The sequence below is a fragment of the Eubalaena glacialis genome, chromosome 10, assembly GCF_028564815.1.
Source record: "Eubalaena glacialis isolate mEubGla1 chromosome 10, mEubGla1.1.hap2.+ XY, whole genome shotgun sequence".
Taxonomy (NCBI): Eukaryota; Metazoa; Chordata; class Mammalia; order Artiodactyla; family Balaenidae; genus Eubalaena; species Eubalaena glacialis.
This window is the reverse complement of record NC_083725.1, coordinates 12,679,118-12,699,710: the sequence shown is the minus strand read 5'-3', so window position 1 is coordinate 12,699,710 and position 20,593 is coordinate 12,679,118. Positions and strand designations below refer to the sequence as shown.

Sequence of the window (20,593 nt, the reverse complement as noted above, 5' to 3'; positions counted from 1 at the left end):
CATTATGCATTTAGAATCAAGAAACTTCTTAATCAAAGGATTATCTGAGGTCTAACTCATAAAACATGATGTCTGGCAGCAGTTTAAAAATGAGCTGTTTTTATGGAGTTGCACATGGTCTTTCTCCACACCCTTCCCTGAAGCTAATTTTTAAGAGGTGAGACTTAGAGAAGTTTGGTCATGTAATAAAATCAAAGGTGAAGAAAGACTAATGTGCTTTTCCTAAAGTAAATGCAGTATGAAAGGTTTAGCATGTTGCCTTGCATTTTCATTAGTTTTCTGTTTGGCAATGTAGTTGTTGCATTGTTCAAGGAATGTATTACAGTGAAACGTGAGAGTACTTTTTCACCTTTTTCAGAATACCTTAAAGACTTCTTCCCCTCCCCACAGCAAAGCATTACAAAGACTTAATTTTTTTCACTTTCAAAATACAATCCTTGGTAATTCACTTTTGAGTAAAAAACAGTCTTTTTTATATGGGTTTCAAATGCTGCGTTGGAAAGGGGGATCAAGGTGGTGGAGTAAGAGGATATGGAGCTCATCTACTCCTAAAAACATGAAAAATACATCCACATGTGGAAAAATTCTCACTGAAAACTAACTGGAATCTGGCAGAAAAACTGCTATACAACCAAGGCTTCAAGAAAGATTCTCACATAATTGGGTAGGATGGGAAGAAAAGCATCAGGCTGAGATCTCTTCCCCTAGAAGGGAACTAAGAGGAAAAGGGAGATAGCATGGGTGGACACTCACCCTGGGGAGCCACAGACTGGGCATCCCAGTTCTGGGATCCTCTGTAGAGGAGACAGGCCTCCTTGGCTGCTTGGAGAACCAGTGGGACAAATAGAAAGGCTGGAGAAGCCTAGACTCCACTTGTGAGGAGTATGCAGGTACTGGCTTGCCAACAAAACACACACTTAAAAGGAACAGAGCCAGTTGGAGCCTGACCATCAGAGATTCTGCTCCAGCAAATTGAGAGCAGACCCCACCCCTGACAAGGCGGTGACTGCCACTGAGTAGAGAGGAAATCTAGCCTTAGACCCTGTGCAGCCTCTAGTTCCCCCAACACCAGCCACAATCCCTATCAAGGTGATAGTGGCTAGCATACCCTGAGGAAAAATGTGGCTGGCATCTACATCAAGTTCAGCCCTCACACCAGAGACACTGGGCATATACAGTCTACAGTGGGATGCTCCCAGATAAAAACATCCCTCAAGACCACAATGGATAACTGTTTCACCTAAATTCATAGAGACAGAGAACATTAAGTAAAATGATAAGGAAGAGGAACTACTCTCAAAAGAGCAAGAGAAAACCCCTGAAAAAATAAATAATGAAACAGAGATAATCAGTCTACCAGATAATTAATTCAAGAAGTTTGTAATAAAAATGCTAAATGAATTAAGAAAGAGAACTGATCTAAGCACAGATCATTTTAACATGGAACTAGAATCCATAAAGAAGACCCAATAAAAAATAGATGATTCAACTTCTGAGATAAAAAGCACTCTAGAAGCAATGAATAGCAGACTGAATGACAGAGAAGAATGCATAAGTGATCCAGAAGATAGAATAATGGAGATCACCCAATAAAACAGCAAACAGAAAGACAAATTGAAAAAAAAAATGAAAGCAACATATGAGAACTTTGGGATAATATAAAACATGCCAATGTTTATATTAAAAGGGTTCCAGAAAGAGGAGAGAGAGAGACAAGGGGATCAAACATGTATTTGAAGAAATTATGACTGAAAACTTCTCAACCTAAAGAAGGAAACACATACCCAGTTACAGAAAGTATAGAGGGTCCCAAACAAGATGAACCCAAACAGACCCACACCAAGACATATCATAATTAAAATGGCAAAATGTAGTTAAAGATAAAGAGAGAAGTCTAAAGGCAACAATAGAAAAACAAAGAGGCATACACAAGGGAATCCCCATAAGGCCATCAGTTGATTTCTCTGCAGAAACTTTGCAGGCCAGAAGGGAGTGGCATGGTATATTCAAAGTCCTGAAGGGGAAAAACCTGCAACCTAGGATACTCTACCCAGCAAGATTATCATTTAGAATAGAAGGAGAGGTAAAGAATTTCTCAGAGAAACAAAAACTAAAAGAATTCAGCAATACTAAGCCTACCGTAAAAGAAATGTTGAAAAGTCTTCTCTAAATGGAAGAGAAGTAAGAATCTACAGGAAAGGGAAAATCCCAATGGGAATGGTAAATATACAGTAAGGATTGAAGATCACTTTTAAAAAATTGTAAAAGCAACTATAAATACAACAAACAGTAAAGGGATAAGCATGAAGATGTAAAATATGACCTCAAAAACACAAAATGTGTGGGAGAAGAGTAAAAAATGTAGATCTTTTAGAATGTTTGAACTTAAATGATTATCAGTTTAAAGCAAGTAGATATAATTATGGGTCACCATATATGAACCCAGTGGTAACCACAAACCAAAACCCTACAGTAGAGGGTACTGTAAAAGAAAGGAAGAAAGGAATTCAAGCATACTACAAAAGAAAATCATCAAACCACAATGGCAGAAACAAAAAGAAGAGGAAATGAACAAAGAACTACAAAAACAACTGCAAAACAAGGAATAAAATGGCAATAAGTACATACCTATCAGTAATTACTTTAAATTTCAATGGACTAAATGCTCTGATCAAAAGACATAAGGTGGCTGACTGGATTAGAAAACAAGAGCCTTCAATATGCTGCCTACAAGAGACTCACTTCCGGGTGAAAGATGCACACAGACCGAAAGTGAGAGGATGGAAAAAGATATTTCATGCAAACAGAAACAACAAGAAAGTGGGGGTAGCAATACTCATATCAGACAAAGTAGACTTTAAGACAAAAGCTATAATGAAAGACAGAGAAGGGATAAAGGAATCTATACAAGGGATTATACAATGAAAAAGGGATCAATACAAGAAAAGGGTATTACACTCGTTAAGATATACACACCCAGTATAGGAGCACCTAAATATACAAAGCAAATACTAACAGATGTAAAGGGAGAAACTGACAGTAATACAATAATAGTAGGAGGCATTAACACCCCACTGTCCTCAATGGACAGATCATCCAGACAGAAAATCAGTAAGGCAACAGAGGTCGCAAATGACACAATAGATCACTTTGACTTAATTGATACCTACAGGACACTACATCCCCCCAGAAAATGCAGAATACACATTCTTTTGAAGTGCACATGGAACGTTCTCCAGGATAGATCACATACCAGGTTACAGAACAAGCCTCAACAAATTTAAGAGCATAGGAATTATATCAAGCATAATTTCCAACCACAACAGTATGAAACTAGAAATCAACTACAGAAAAAAAAACAGGAGAAGAACAAACACGTAGAGACTAAACAATATGCTACTGAAAAACCAATGGGTGAATGATGAAATCAAAAAGGAAATTGGAAAATACCTCGAGACAAATGAAAATGAAAACACAACTTTCTAAAATCTATGGGGTGCGGCAAAAGCAGTTCTAAGAAGGAAGTTCATAGTGATACAGGCCTTTCTCAAGAAACAAGAAAAATCTCAAATTGATAACCTAACCACCACCTAAAAGATTTAGAAAGAGAACACACAAAGCCCAAAGTCAGTAGAAGGAAAGAAATAGTAAAGATTAGAGAGGAAATAAATTAATTAGAGATAAAACAATAGAAAAGATTAATGAAACCAAAAGGTGTTTTTTGAAAAGACAAACAAAATTGATAAACCTTTAGCCAGATTCACCAAGAAGAAAAAAGGATGCAAATAAGAAATGAAAGAGAATAAAAACAAAAATAAACAAATAGGACCTGTTCAAACTTATAAGCTTTTGCACAGCAAAGGAAACCATAAACAAAATGAAAAGGCAACCTACAGAATGGGAGGAAATATTTGCAAATGATGTGACCGACAAGGGCTTAATTTTCAAAATATACAAACAGCTCATACACCTCAACAAAAAAAAAAACAAACAACCCAATCGAAAAATGAGCAGAAGGCCTAAATAGACATTTCTCCAAAGAAGAAATACAGATGGCCAATAGGCACATGAAAAGATGCTAAACATCACTAATTATTAGAGAAATGCAAATCAGAACTACAATGAGGTACCACCTCACCCTTGTGAGAATGGCCATCATTAAAAAGTCTACAAATAACAAATGCTGGAAAGGGTGTGGGGAAAAGGGAACCCTCCTACACTTTTGGTGGGAATGTAGGTTGGTGCAGCCACTGTGGAAAACAGTATGGAGGTTCCTCAGAAAACTAAAAATAGAATTATCATATGTTCCAGCAATCCCACTCCTGGGCATATATCCAGACAAACCTATAATTCGAAAAGATACATGCACCCCTATGTTCATAGCAGCACTATTTGCAATAGCCAAGACATGGAAACAACCTTCATTGACAGATGAATGGATAAAGAAGATGTGGTACATACATACAATGGAATACTACTCAGCCATAAAAAAGAACGAAGTAATGCTACATTTGCAGCAACATGGATGCAGCTAGAGATTATCATACTAAGTGAAATAAGTCAGAAAGAGAAAGACAAATACCATATGATATCATTTATATGTGGAACCTAAAATATGACACAAACGAACCTATCTATGAAACAGAAATAGAATCACGGACATAAACAATAGACTGGTGATTGCCAAGGGGGAGGGGGGTGGGAGAGGGATGGATTGGGAGTTTGGGACTAGCAGATGCAAACTGGTATATATAGAATGGGTGAACATTAATGTCCTACTGTGTAGCACAGGGAACTATATTTAATATCCTGTGCTAAACCATAATGGAAAAGAATATGAAAAAGAATGTGTATATATGCATAACTGAGTCACTTTGCTGTACAGCAGTAATTAACACAACATTGTAAATCAACAATACTTCAATTAAAAAAATACACCAAAAAACAAAACAAACAAATAAAAAAAAAGAAATGAAAGAGGAGAAATAGCATCTGATACCACAGAGATACAGAAAATCATAAGAGAATACTATGAACAGGTATATGCCAACAAATCAGACAACCTAGAAGAAATGGACAAATTTCTAGAAACATACAGCCTGCCAAGACTGAGTCAAGAAGAAACAGACAACTTGAACAGACCAATCACTAGAAGTGAAGTTGAGTCTATAATTAAAAAAAAAAAAACTCCCAGCAAACAAAAGTCCTGGACCAGATGGCTTCACAGGGGAATCCTACCAAACACATAAAGAACTTATACCTATCCTTCTTAAGCTATTCCAAAAAATTGAGGAGGAGGGAACACCCCAAAATTCATTCTATGAGGCCACCTGATACCAAAACCAGACAAAGACATTATAAAAAATTACAGGCCAGTATCTTTGATAAATATAGATGCAAAATCCTCAACAAAATATAAGCAAACGAAATCCTACAATACATAAGAAGGATCATATACCATGATCAAGTTGGATTTATTCCAGGGTCACAAGGATAGTTCAACATACACAAATCAATGTGATACACCACATTAACAAAAGGAAAGACAAAAATCACATGATCATCTCAACAGATGCAGAAGAAGCATTTGACAAAATTCAGCATCCATTCATGATGAAAACTCCCATCAAAGTGGGTATAGAGGGAACATATCTCAACATAGTAAAGATAAAACAAACACACAGCCAACGTAATACTCAACAGTGAAAAGCTGAAAGCCTTCCTGCTAAATTCAGAAACAAGGCAAGGATGCTCACTCTCACTGCTTCCGTTTAACATGGTATTGGAAGTCCCAGCCACAGTAATCAGACAAGAAAAATAAATAAAAGGTATACAGATTAGTAGGGAAGAGGTAAAACTGTCACTTTGCAAATGACATGAAACTCTATATAGAGAATACTAAATTATCTGCTGAGAAACTACTAGAACTAATAAATGAATTCAGGAATGTTGCAGGATACAAGATTAATATACAGAAATCTGTTGCGTTTCTATACACTAATAATGAAATATCAGAAAGAGAAAGTAAAAAAGACAATTCCATTTAAAATCACATCAAAAAAATAAAATACTAGGAATAAACTTAAGCAAGGAAGTGAAAGAACTTTACTTTGCAAACTGTAAAACTCTGATGAAGGAAATTGAAGATGATTCAAAGAAATGGAAAGATATCCCAGGCTCTTGGATTGGAAGAATTAATATTAAAATGGCCATACTATCCAAAGCAATCTACAGATTTAAATGCAGTCCATATCAAAGTACCCAGGACATTTTCTGCAGAACTAGAACAAATAATCCTAAAATTTGTATGGAACTACCAGAGACCTCAAATTGCCAAAGCAATCCTGAGACAAAAGAACAAACTGGAGGTATAACCCTCCCAAACTTCAGACTATACTACAAAGCTACAGTAATCAAGACAGCATGGTATTGGCACAGAAACAGACACATAGATCAATGGAACAGAATAGAGAGCCCAGAAATAAATCCACGCATCTACAGTCAATTAATCTACAACAAAAGAGGCAAGGTATGCAATGGAGAAAAGACAGTCTCTTCAACAAGTTGTGCTGGGAAAGCTGGACAGCCATGTGTAAAACAATGAAATTGTAACATTCCCTCACACTATATACAAAAATAAACTCAAAATGGTTTAAAGGCCTAAATGTAAGATCTGAAACCATAAAACTCCTAGAAGAGAACATAGGCAGAACACTCTTTGATATAAATTGTAGCAAAGTTTTCTTGGATCAGTCTCCTGAGGCAAACGAAATAAGAGCAGAAATAAACAAGTGGGACCTAATTAAACTTAAAAGCTTTTGCACAGCAAAAAATGAAAAGAGTACCTATGGTATGGGGAAAAATATTTGCAAATGATGTGACCAGCAAGGGGTTAATATCCAAAGTATACAAACAGCTCATACAATTCAATATTGAAAAAAAACAAAACAAAACCCAAGCCAATCAAAAAGTGCACAGAGGAATTGAATAGACATTTTTCAAAGAAGACATTCGGATGGGTAGCAGGCATGTGAAAAGGTGCTCATCATTGCTAATATTAAGAAATGCAAATCAAAACCACAATGAGGTATCACCTCACACCTGTCAGAATGGCTACCGTTAAAAAGTCTACAAATAACAAATGTTAGAGAGGATGTGGAGCAAAGGGAACCCTTGTACACCATTGGAGGGAATGTAAGTTGGTGCAGCCACTGTGGAAAACAGTTTGGAGGTTCCTTAAAAAACTAAAAATAGAACTGCCATATGAGTCAGCAGTTCCACTCCTGGGTATATATCTGGAAGAACGAAAACACTAATTTGAAAAGACATGTGCACCACAATGTTCATAGCAACACTATTTACAATAGCCAAGATTTGGAAGCAACTCAAGTGCTTGTCAGCAGATTATTGGATTAAGAAGATGTATATAGCACAGGAACTACATTCAATATCTTGTAATAACCTATAATGGAAAATCTGAAAAAATATATATGTATATAACTAAATCGCTTAGCTGTACACCTGAAGTTAACACAATATTGTAAGTCAACTATAGTTCAATTTAAAAAAAGGATGTCTTGTGTGTACACACACATAGAGACACATACACACACACCAAGAAATATTACTCAGCCATAAAAGAAAAAGAAATAATGCCATTTGCGGCAATGTGGATGGACCTAGAGAGCATTATGCTTAGACAAATACTATATGATATCACGTATATGTGGAATCTAAAAAATAATACAAATGAATATATCAATATATGCAAAACAGAAACAGACTCACAGATATAGAAAACAAACTTTTGGTTACCAAAGGAAAGAGGGAAGGGAGGAAGGACAAATTTGAGGTATGGAATTAATAGATACAAACTACTATATATAAAATAGATAAGCAACAAGGATATACTGTATAGCACAGGGAACTATATCCAGTATCTTGTAATAATGGATTATAATCTGCAAAAACACTGAATCACTATGCTGTATACCTGAAACTAACAGAATATTGTAAATTAATGGTACTTCAGTAAAAAAGCATTTAAAAAGAAAAAAAGCCACATTATTATAACAGGAAAACATGTCCTTTGTTTCTAAAGAGAAAAAAAAATAGGAAAGGATAATATTTACATAAATTTGATAGACCATCTATCTTTACTTCACTGATAATGTGAAGCATGGCATTTATTATCAGCTTCCAGGTGAAATATCATATTCCTTAAAAGACAGGAAGTAAAGAACTAGAGGAGTTATTTTAGGGTAGATGGAGTATCAAATTACTTTGGTTAGAATTTAGCCAGGGCAGAAGGTTAGTGTCTGTGTAGAAGTATTTCTCTACTTGGCATAGTTTTCATGGATATGATTTTACTTCTTCTTGAAAAGTGACTGAGTATGATTTATTTATAAAATAAGTTCAGATTTACTTAGTAAATATTCATTGAGCACCTGTTATATGCCAGGTACTATGTTAAGGGATAGATATCAAGATAATAGGAGACTGTACCTGCTTTCTAGAAGTTGACAGTCTGGTACAAAAGAAGTGCTTTTTTGTAAGTATGATAATAGAGATATGCACTTGATTACCAATATTCCATATGCACTTAAAAACTAGATAGTTGTGGGGCTTCCCTGGTGGCGCAGTGGTTAAGAATCAGCCTGCCAATTCAGGGGACACGGGTTCGAGCCCTGGGCCGGGAAGATCCCACATGCCGAGGAGCAACTACGCCCGTGCGCCACAGCTACCGAGCCTGCGCTCTAGAGCCCACAAGCCACAACTACTGAAGCCCGCGTGCCACAACTACTGAAGCCCAGGTGCCTAGAGCCCGTGCTCCACAGCAAGGGAAGCCATCGCAATGAGAAGCCTGCTCACCGCAACGAAGAGTAGCCCCCGCTCACCACAACTAGAGAAAGCCCGCGCGCAGCAACGAAGACCCAATGCAGCCAAAAATAAATAAATAAATTTATTAAAAAAAAAAAAAAACTAGATAATTGTGGAAAAAAATGTTCATATGGCTCTAAGAACAATGAGAGTGAAGAAATATTCCTGTGACTACATTTCAAATTTAGGCTTTATCGTTACCTTACTTGTTGAACACTCTTTCTGCCTGCCTTCATACAAAGCGCTTGGTTACAGCTCATACTAAACAGTTCATATTAAAGTGATTTTGTGACCTTATAAAAACTTATATTCAGAGATAAACACACTTGTATGGTGATTATAATTAATACTCTTTATACCAGAGAATAAGGGAATTAGCAAAATAAGCCAACAAACAAACCATGGGCTATATGTGTTTGTAAGAACCAGAAAAAAGTTAAAATGATGGAAAGTTTGTTTTTTTTTTAATTAGTGAAATTCAAAAATGGTTATTTTGGAATTAGAAGTCCACCTTTTCTCTCTCCCTTCTTTAATAACATATAGGGCCTGTTATATCGTATTTTAGTTAGATGTTGCCATTGTTTCCCTATTTGTTTCTCTATTATCCTTCCCTTTCAAGATTTTAAGTTCTTTGAGAGCAAAGACTCCTAGTTGTTTTGTATTCCTCATAACACCTACAGGTTACAGTGTTAAATAACTAGCAGACAGATGCTCAATACAAATTTGCTAAAACAAAGTGGATTTTTTTTTTTTTGTCAGAAAGGACATTTCAAAAATATGATAGTCAGTATTGGTGATGTCAGTGTTAAGGGTGGAGTTTATCCTGTGTGGTGGGTTAAAATAGCTTCTGGTCTACAATAAGTAGAACATTTCAGTAATTTGAATTCTACAGATTCTGAATTGGCTATGTATGTATGTTTTCTTTTTGTATCGGTAGTCTAGTAATTCTTAGATATTCAAGTATATCAGAGTCTCAGATTAGTAGATGGACTTAGAATAATAATATTGATAAATGGACAGTATAGTGGGGTTGAGGAGAGGAAAAAGATGAATATGATATCAGCGCACATAGCTCCTTCCCTTTTTCCTCTTTCTTCTTTGTTCCTCATCTCCTTTTAATGTAGAACTAAAGGGGAAAGTTATCATGCTGAACAATTTTGAATTGGAGAATACAGGTTTGCAGTATTCTGAGGCAACCCTAATATATTTTTTCAGTACTTAGCAGTCTGTTAGGACCCTAAGCATATTTGCTAAAGTTAACTGTGTGTAGTGGTATTTTTTTTCTCTCTGATCACCTCCCTTTCTGAGCTTCCGTTCATCTCTAGACTCCTATACTTTTGTGATTTTCATTAATTCATTAGCAATTTTAAAAAATTTCCTTTTGTGCCAGAACATATGCCAGGTCCTGAGATAAGTTTGTAAACAAGATAGAGCCCCTGAACTCTTTCAGGGGAGTATTTAATCTAATGAGAGGATAAAAACAAATACAAATCAGTTGTGAGTGATAAAGATACTCTGAGAGTAAATAGAGGGTGCAGTGGGAGTCTAGAAGGGGGCACCTAACCCAGTCTTGATATTTAGGGAAAGTTTTATAAGAGGAGATGATTTGTTTCTTGAGGGCGTCATGCTGTCTCTCATCTTCTAAAGTTATCTATCACAAGAAGCTCTGTAAAATTTCCTTACTTCCTTCCCCATCTCAAAGTAATTTGCTGGTCTATTAAACCAAAACAAAATTCACACAAAGACATCATAAATGAGAATTGATCCTTCTAAGGAGCATTTACATTAATAATAGGAGTTCATTAACACAAATGTATTTTTAATTGATTTTTAATTGATGGCATGGGTAAATGAGTAATATATTTCTGAGCAGGAAAATCCAAGCGCAACCCACCCCTAGTCATAATAAAATAATACCTAACATTTATGAGCCCTTAGTATTTGTCAGGCATTAAGCTAAATACTTTAGGTACACTATATTCAAGTGAAGTACACAAACATAGCAAACTCTTAACCCCCACTACTCCTCTCCCTCATTGTGTACAAGTACCCGATTCTCTACAGGGACCTGGAAGAAAGTCTGCTTAAGAAGCTGAGTGGCTTAGCACAGGAAACATCAATATTAGAATCTTTCAATTCACTCATTTTCAGCCCTTTGGAAGTGAGATGAGATAACTGGGAGGGATGATTATAGCATGAAAAATATATATATTCAGTGCTGCAGTTGTCTTGACTTTTAAAAATTCAAAGTATGTAATTTATTTTGAAATTTCAAATGACTGTAAAGAAGGTCATCAGATGTTTATGTTTCCAAAAGTGGGTGTGCATTTTAAAAGATTCCTGTAAAACAGTATTCTCTGATACTTATATTTATTGTGTTATGTACTAGAAATTTATAAAGAATGCCATTTTCCTTGATTTTATGTATTTATACCCATTCTATTTAGAGTTTTTCCTAATTAATTGAAGGAAGCAACATTAAACAAAAGAAAAATGGTTAAATTCTGATGGGTTATCTTTCCTCTGCCCCCCATTGCAGTTTCCTATTTTGTAGGAGTGGTGACACTGTGAATTCAAATACTGTTTAGTATTTAGTAGTCTCTAGAATTGAGGTCTCACTCATTTTTTAAATGTTGAAAATTAACTTTTTTGAGATCTAATTTACATAAGATAAGATGCAGTCATTTTAAGTGTACAAGTTCACTAAGTCTTGACAGATGAATACTCATTTAACCATTACCTTAATTAATGTATAGAACATTTCCATCAACCCAAAAAGTTCCTTCATGTCTCTTTGCAGTCATTCTTACCTCTCCACCCCATCCTGCCCCTAGGCAACCACTAATCTGCTTTTTCTTACTAGTTTACTTTTTGCCTGTTCTACGTTGGAATCATGCAGTATGTACTCTCTTTTGTATCTGCCTTCTTTTGCTTAACATGATGTTTTTGTGATTCATCCATGTTTGTTGCCTGTGTGAGTAGTTCCCTTTTTTTTCTTGCTAAGTAGTATTTTATTGTAATGGCTATACCACAGTTTGTTTATCCATTTATCTGTTGATGGACAGTTGAGTTGTTTCTAGTTTTTGGCTCTTATGAGCAAAACTGCTGTGAACATTTGTTTACCAGTCTTTATGTGGACATGAGTTTTCATTTATCTTAGGAGTGAAGTTGCTGGGTCATATGTAAATATATGCTTGCCTTCATAAGAAATTTCCACCATTTTACATTCCCACCAGCAATGTATGAGAGTTCTAGTTGTTCCACATCCTTGTTAACACTTGGTATTATCAGTCTTTTAATTTTTAGCCATTCCAGTTAGTGTATAGTGGTATCTCATTATGGTTTTAATTTGCATTTTCCTGAAGACTGCAGATGTTGAGCACCTTTGCATGTGCTTATTGGCCATTGGTGTATCTTTCTTTGTCTGTTCAAATCTTTTGTCCCTTTAAAATGTGTCTTCCATTATTGGATGGTAGAGTTGTTTTTTTAAATATATGTCTGGATACAAGTGCTTTATCAGATAATTTGTAATGCGAATATTTTCTCCCAGTCTGTGCTTGCCTTTTCATTTTCTTACCAGTGTCTTTAGGAAAGCAGCTATTTAAAATTTTGAGTCCCATTTGCCAGTTATTTCGTTTATGGATGCATTTTGCATCCTAAAAGATCTCTGCCTATCCTAAGGTCTTGAAGCTTTTCTTCTATGTTTTCTTATGAAAAGTTTTGGCTTTTATGTTCAGGTCCATAATTTGCTGTAAGTTAATTTTTGTGTAGGGTTATAAATTAAGGTTCAGGTTCGTGTTTTCTATTCTGGGATCCAGTTATTCTAGTTTTTCATCTATAGTAGACTCATACTTGTGTCATTTCATTAACAGCAAGAAATATGCATATATATTCATTAACGTGCAATCTTTAGCATTTCCTTTGTTTTGTACATCAGACTTATTTAAAAGATCATGGCTCTTTGTATAAAAATCTTAATTTTGAAGTAGTTTTTGTTTTCTAATCATCATTATACTTGTGTTAGTTTACATGTTTTACATACTGATTTTTGGTGAAACACTTAGATTCTGAAAAGCTGGAAGTATATATTAAATCTTTGGCTAACAAAGAGTTCAGGATCTTCTGATCTTGATCTACGATAAAACAGCCCTGGGCACTTATCAGGGTTCTGTTTTGGGACGTCCCTATTCCTTTGGTTGTGGTCTTCTTTTTCTCACCTTGCCTTGACAATTTTTGTTTGCTATTTAAGTAGAAGGAAAACAAATTCTCTGTAGGAATCAGGTAAGTATATGAAAGAAATCAAAGAGTTGGTTGAACTCACAGGTTCTTTCTGTATCTTTCCTACTTTTTTTCTCTTTTCTTTTTATTTTTTCTACGAGCCAAAGTCTTTCTTCCCTTGGACTTTTCCTTTTCTTTCCTTTGGACTTTTCCTTTTCTTTCTTCCTTTCAGGAGAAGAGCTGCAGGTGCTCTGTAAGCACTTCCTTCTTTTTTATAGTCTGTTTTTTTGAGTATATTTTCTTGAGAGTAAGATTGGACTTCTCTAGAGTTTACCATGGGATGCTTCTAGCCTAATGTCCCAAAATATTTGATTATCTTGGGTTTAAACACCAGTTAGAGCACCAAAAACACAGGGAGGTGGGGGAGGATTTTATATTACAAATACATTGCATAGATGTGACTGGGTGTTCTGTCTGTCTCCTCTCTAATACTTCATATTTTCCAGTTTGCCTTAGCTGTTTTTAATCTTGGAGCAATTCTGCTGTACCTCCCCTGTGAGAAACCAGTATATATGATTCTTTGTGATATTCTTGTGTTTGTTTTGCTTATGGGGTTAGTGCTCTTGTTTTTTATATGGGTTTCATGTGCTACCTTGTGTTTCTCCAGATAGACTACAGTTCATTACTAATATGTAATTATTGTCTTTTTCTCTGTTTTCTCTTTCCTTCTCTCTTTACCCTTTGGTTCTTGTGCAGGTCTTGTTCAGCGTTGTGTGATCATCCAGAAGGATGACAATGGATTTGGGCTGACGGTCAGTGGAGACAATCCAGTGTTCGTACAGTCTGTCAAAGAAGGCAAGGCATTTTTAAAAACAGTCTTGTCACTTGGGAGCAAACAGAGTAAGAATAGAATAGTTTAAAAATGTCTATTGCTTAGAATAAAATAATCACATACGTTACAGGTCATATGGCCTTATTGTGCTAGAGTTGTCTCTAGTGTTACGGTTATAGGCATGAATTTACCCCAGTTGATTTTCTTTTTTACATTATGGAAAGAAAACAGTTCTTATATTGTTTTAGAAATCATATGACTCCTTAGTCATGATACTTTACTCATCATCACTTATAGAAGTTTGTGGAATTTTATTTCTTAATGGCACCAGAGATATTTGGGTAGAGACAGATTAAAGAAGTGGTTGTAGACTCAAAAATATCCATCCTTTTCTCCCAAATGACAATAATATCTTGAACTACTATTACCATATATTGAATACTTCCTTTATCTTGGTTGCTGTAATTTGAGGTAGGTATTTTTTATCTCCATATTGCAGGTGATATCGAGGCTTAGAGTAAAAAAAAACATAAAATCTGTCCATGGTCATCCAACTAGTGAGTGGCAGAGGCAGGATTTGGACCTAAGTCTGTCTGACTTTACAATCCGTGTTTTTAACCATTTTGTTACACTGCCTCTCTTTCAAGAAGATTATCAGTGAAGGTAAATGAATTACATTTTAAGAATTAATTTCTCTTACAGATGGAGCAGCCATGCGGGCTGGTGTACAGACAGGTGATCGAATCATCAAGGTAAGGAAAAGACTATTATGGAATTTATGATAGAATTAAAAAACAGCATATATTAGCCATATTTTGATTTTTTTAACTTGGATTTTTATTAAAAGCTACAGATTATATATGATGGATTTATTGACTATAAAAACTTATTTCATTCATTTTAAAATTAACGTTACCCTTTACTGAAAAGCATAATAAAAGGCTTGAATAAATGGAGTCATAACTCGCTGTTGTAAAGATCATATTTCTCCAAATTAATCTCTTAGCAAGAAATTCTCTTCAAGATATATTAATAAATTTGGGGAGGTGTGCCATTCCTTATCAAGCTTCCAAATGATTATTTGTTCTAAGTGAACTTTGCAAAGGTATTATGTGTATGGGTAAGTGTGAGGTGAGATGGTGCAGATTAATTTGAAGCAAGTGACTCTAGTATACCTATGGACCTATCTGTGGAACACAATAGAGAGTCCAGAAACAGCCCTTAAGTTCTGATCAGTAGGGAAAGAATGGATTAGTCACTAATTACTCTTAAGACAACTGACTAATGTGATTACTTAAAATCAAATTACTATACAGGAAAAGACACCATGAACATACTTACAAAGAACTATCTGGAAATAAATATTTGAAATATATTACAGAATATAATAGCCTTAATTGTAAAGAGCACTTTCAAATTACTAACAAAGGAATAAATAGTCTGACAGAAAAAAGGGCAAAGAATTTTATCAGGCAATTCTCCAAAGTAATTGAAATAATATATCAATGAGGATATGTCCAACCTCACTGATAAGAAAGAAGTAGAAATTAAATGGTAGGTGAAAATATATTTGGTTGTCAGAAATTTTAGATTAATAATACACATTTGGCATAGTTTGGGTATGGTAAAATGGCTACTCATAAACTTGTTGTGAATATGAATTAGGTAAAATCTGTTTGGATGGAAATTTGTGAATATGTATCAAAAGTTACATATTTTAAAAAGGTATATAACCTTTGACCACAATTTTGCTTTTAGGAGCTTATCTAAGGTTTAAATGTGAAGTGATATGTGTACAGGAAAACTCATTTAAGCTTTATTGTATCAAAAACTTGTAAATAATCTAAATATGCATATACTGAGGGCTAAAGAAATAAATTGCATTTCATCTCCAGCTTTTAAAAAGAATAGATTAGGTCTATTTGTACCTATATTGAAAGACATCCATAATATAATAAAACAGTGCTTTTTTATTTGCAGAAAAAGGCAGTTACAAGGTATATGTATGTGTGTCTGTGTATCTGGTGTGTGTATGCTAGAATAGTGTCTCAAAGATTAAACATCATGCTTAACAGTGATCATCTCTGGTGGGCATGACAAGTGTACTTTTACTTCCATTTTATACCCTGATATATTTGAACTTGTAAAAATTAGTGTTACTTGCATCAGAGAAAAAATAATGTTAGATTCATGTTTGATATTTTTACCTTAATTTGTTTGGTTTAGTGGAAACTTTGGATAACACTTCCTACATTTAGCCAGTCTGAAAATTAGTTTTCTTTGTAAAGGTTAGGTGATGATTGGAAAACTAATAGTAAATTGAATATTATTGTAGAAATATTGCTTATTCATCTTTTAAAAAATTTATTATGCCTTTGGAAAATCAGTGAATTTGTAATTAAAAGCAAAGGGAGTTTTTAATTTGCAAGGGTTCTTCACTGTGAAGGATTTGCAAATCTGTTGCATAGTATGTTTTGTCATTTTTCATGGTGAATAAGTTATAATAGTTATAATATCCTTTTTATTTTTTTAAACATCTTTATTGGAGTATAATTGCTTTACAATGGTGTGTTAGTTTCTGCTGTATAGCAAAGTGAATCAGCTATATGTATACATATATCCCCATATCCCCCCCCCCCTTGTGTCTCTTTAAATCAAGGCCTTTTTCTGTGCTCAAGTTCATTTTGTTGCTGAGTATACCTTATAGAATAGTGGTAAAAGTGACTATTGAACCAAATATATATGCATTTTAATATAGTCCTGTTTACTATGTTATAATTGGTTGTATTACATATGATAATTCCTGAAGTCAGTTTATCCATTGTCTCAGCTAGAACTATCTGACAGACACTATTTTCATTTTCTTACAGGTGAATGGAACTCTGGTGACTCATTCAAACCATTTGGAAGTGGTGAAGCTAATCAAATGTAGGTGAATGTTATCCTCAGTTTTGTTTTCTGAAACCCTTATAGCAAAGATAAGCAAACATTTTCTGCAATAGGCCAGATAGTAAATTTTTTAGGCTTTGTGGGTCAGATAATCTACTACTCGACTCTCATTGTAATGTGAAAGTAGCCATAGACGATGCATAAATTAATGGGTATGGCTGTGTTTCAGTAAAACTAAATATTTGCCAAAACAATCTGTGGTTTGAATTTAGTTCCTTGGCTGGAGTTTACTGACCCCTGTATTAAAGGAAAGTCTGAGGTGAAAATTCTTAATTTACTAATAACTATCTTTAGTCCACTTCATTTATGTGGTTGATTATAATGTCCTTGTTATTCTTGGTAATAATGAAAGTATATTTGAAAGAAATGCATGAGTTGACCTGAAAGAGAAGAGGTTGAGAAATCAGACACAGTGGCCTGGATGAACTGAAATGGACCTTTCAAAATCATGTAGCATAATCATGTTCCCTCAGATAAGTAAATGATTCAATAATCCAGGGGAGTGGTCTTCTCTTGGAAATCTCCAGGGTTAAGAATTTGTAGTCTTCTGCATCAGACTATTCCACAGTGTAACAGACTACAGTTAAGAGATAGTTGTTTATGGCCAAGCAGAAACACTACTTTTTTATTTAATATTACTTCTTTTCATTAAGTGGACATCTTTAGAATAAATTTAATAAACAAATCCTTCTTGGCCTTATTATTGCTTAGATAAAGCAACCCGTGAATTCCTTTATCTCTTCATCAGAGTACCAGTGCTCTAAAATGATCACTTTGATCTTAGTTCTTAACTTTAGTACATTTTAAAAAGCAATGGGATGATCAGAATTAAATCCTCATACTAGAATAAATTTGATTACTTATTTAATGAGATTGTGATTTATGAATTTTTATGTGCTACATAAATATGATGGTTTATGATAATAAATATATGCCTGGTAACTAACTGTTGCAGAGTATAAAAAGATTATTTCTTTAGCCTTTTAGGTTATGTATTTTACTTGTTCCAGTATCAATTTTACTTAAAAAATTAAATCCTAAGACTGTAGCAATAGATTACCTATCCAATAACAAGAGCCTAGCTAAAAACTCAAAATAAGCATAAAACACTCTGAGTATCGAAAACAGATATAAATTTGAAATGCCTAAACCCTGTGTGCTATACTGGTAGTAGAACTCCCTCATGTCCTACTCTTCGATGCATATTCTAGACATAATAAAAGTGATTTCAAATCAAACCAGTTTAAAAACATCTAAAGAAGGGAAGGGAAGAACAAGGAAGCTATGAGAACCAAGCACATGGATAAGTCAATAAGATATATTAGATGAGTTTGTGACAGAGAGAAATATGATTGAAAAACTTTAAAAAGTGTATGTGCTTAAAATCTCCCCAATATCACAGCATTTGTGATCATTAAGTATAAAAAAAATTTTTAGAACCCCAAACACTGTGAAATAATTACCAGCGAGTTTCATGGGAGGATTAAATTGGGAGAAAAAGTATGAAATACAATTTAAAGTTCTACTGAAAAGTCTAAGAGAAAGATTTTGTCATTAAAGGTCAGTTATCTAGAAAAGGTTTTTATTTGGAAAGCATTATTTCTTCTTGATTCTAGATAACTCATGAATGTCTGTTGTAGAGTCTTTCTGGTTATGGGTAATTTTGCTTTCCATAGTTTTTTCCCTGTAAAATGCCTAGTGAATTTGTCTTCTCCAAATTTTTAAAATTAAAACTCGCTACTTATTTGTTGTGTTTTATTTTCTGGTTTTTGTCAGATATTTTTTGTCACACTCATTTTTTAAAGTTAATTTAAAATTGCATCATTACAGAAAATTAGTTAAACCTTGTCTAATTAGTATCATCTTAATATGGTGATTTTTAAAATTTGCATTTGAGAAATTGATTGAACATAGCCATTAGTAGATAGTTGATAATAGCTCATTCTTCTCTAAATTAAAAAAAAATTACTGGGGTTATAAATCTTACTTGCTTTTAAGTAATATCTGACCTTATGAGTAAGTAATTTGCTATCTGAAAATTGCATTGTTCTTTTAGAATTTTAGGGGAGTCATAAAAGAGAAATGACAAATAGGATTCTTTTTCTGTGGAGAAATGATTAGCAGATGATGAAACTTTCTCATATAACTGGATCTTTTAGAACTATCAAAGATTAAGTAGTAAAAATTTTTTGACAATGTTACTTTCCCTTCCCTCCCCTTTCTTCCATCTGCCCACCCCAAGCGGGTTCCTATGTAGCTCTCACTGTTCAGGGACGCCCACCTGGGTCGCCCCAGTTTCCACTTGCTGATTCTGAAGTAGAACCATCAGTCGTTGGACATATGTCTCCCATCATGACATCCCCTCATTCACCTGGAGCATCTGGGAATATGGAGAGAATTACTAGTCCTGTGCTCATGGGGGTAAGAGTGGGAAACGTCTTTGTAAATGCTCAGTTGTATAATAATGCCTTTGCTTTATGTTGAGTTTCGAAGTGTTGAGTTGATAAACAAATTTAAGTTTAAGATTCTAGAAAATAACTTGCTGATGAAAATAATTACCTAATAATTTGGAATGATTACAGGGTATTGGGATAGCAGATTTAATTCAGCAAATATTTAACACCTACCATATACAAAACAGGGTGCCACCCACAAAAATATAATTAAGATATCCTATGTTCAAGGTCCTTTGTTATCTTAGAATATATACTCCAAGAGGACAGGGGTTTTTTTTTGTTTATTTTATTTATTGTTGTGTCCCCAGAGCCTGAAATATTGCTTGGCATATAGTACTAAGTACTTAATAAACCTTTGTTGTTTGAGATTGAATCAAGAGTATACAAGTAATTTTACTACAAGGGCAGATGTAGACATTATGAGAAGGAAAATATTAAGTTCTATGAGATTTCAAAGGAGGGAGAAAGCACATCCAGTTGTGATAAGGAACGACTTTATGGAAAGCTATTATTTGAATTGAGCCTTGAAAAACAGGTAACATGGAGAAGAAGGCAACCCAGGTAGAGGAAGTAGGATTAACAGAGGTAAAGAGCCAAGAAAGCATCAAGTATTTTGGGGAAATAGCCAGGACTCTTGTTTGGCTGGTGCCCGTTAAAGATTTATGAAGTAGGAGATGAGCTAGAAAAAAGTAAGACTATTTATTTTGAAAAGTCACAACTACGAGGCTAATTTACATGTAACTGAATGGGCAATAAGAATATATTACAAAGTTTTTGAGGAAGAGAGTGATGTGATTATAACAGGATTTTAGGAAGACTAATTTGATAAAATATTATAGGGTTGTAAAACAAGGAGAAATGACAGGAGATGAATTAAGGATCTGTCTTAATACTTCAGGTAGGAAATACTGGGAATTTGAACCATGCATGGGGGTTGATAGTAAAAATCCAAACGAGGAAAAGTGTAAGATATTATTCTTTTTTCTTTCTTTTTTTTAAAAAATTAATTAATTTATTTATTTATTTTTGGCTGCATTGGGTCTTTGTTGCTGCGCTTGGACTTTCTCTAGTTGCGGCGAGTGGGGACTACTCTTCGTTGCAGTGCGCAGGCTTCCCATTGCGGTGGCTTCTCTTGTTGTGGAGCACGGGCTCTAGGCACGCGGGCTCAGTAGTTGTGGCTCACGGGCTGTAGCGTGCAGGCTCAGCAGTTGTGGCACACGGGCTTAGTTGCTCCATGGCATATGGGATCTTTGTGGAC

The 20,593-nt window shown here is 34.7% G+C and overlaps 1 protein-coding gene across 2 annotated transcripts in view; it reads left to right on the top strand.

Moving 5' to 3' along the window:
- The window catches only part of ARHGEF12 (Rho guanine nucleotide exchange factor 12), a 140,152-nt gene that overhangs the window by 70,940 nt on the left and 48,619 nt on the right, over positions 1-20,593 (top strand). For both annotated transcript variants that reach the window (XM_061203321.1, XM_061203319.1), the window contains 4 exons: positions 13,855-13,953; positions 14,633-14,682; positions 16,801-16,858; positions 19,122-19,300. In XM_061203321.1, the coding sequence (XP_061059304.1) occupies positions 13,855-13,953; positions 14,633-14,682; positions 16,801-16,858; positions 19,122-19,300 (386 nt within the window). The remainder of the gene's footprint in view (positions 1-13,854; positions 13,954-14,632; positions 14,683-16,800; positions 16,859-19,121; positions 19,301-20,593) is intronic.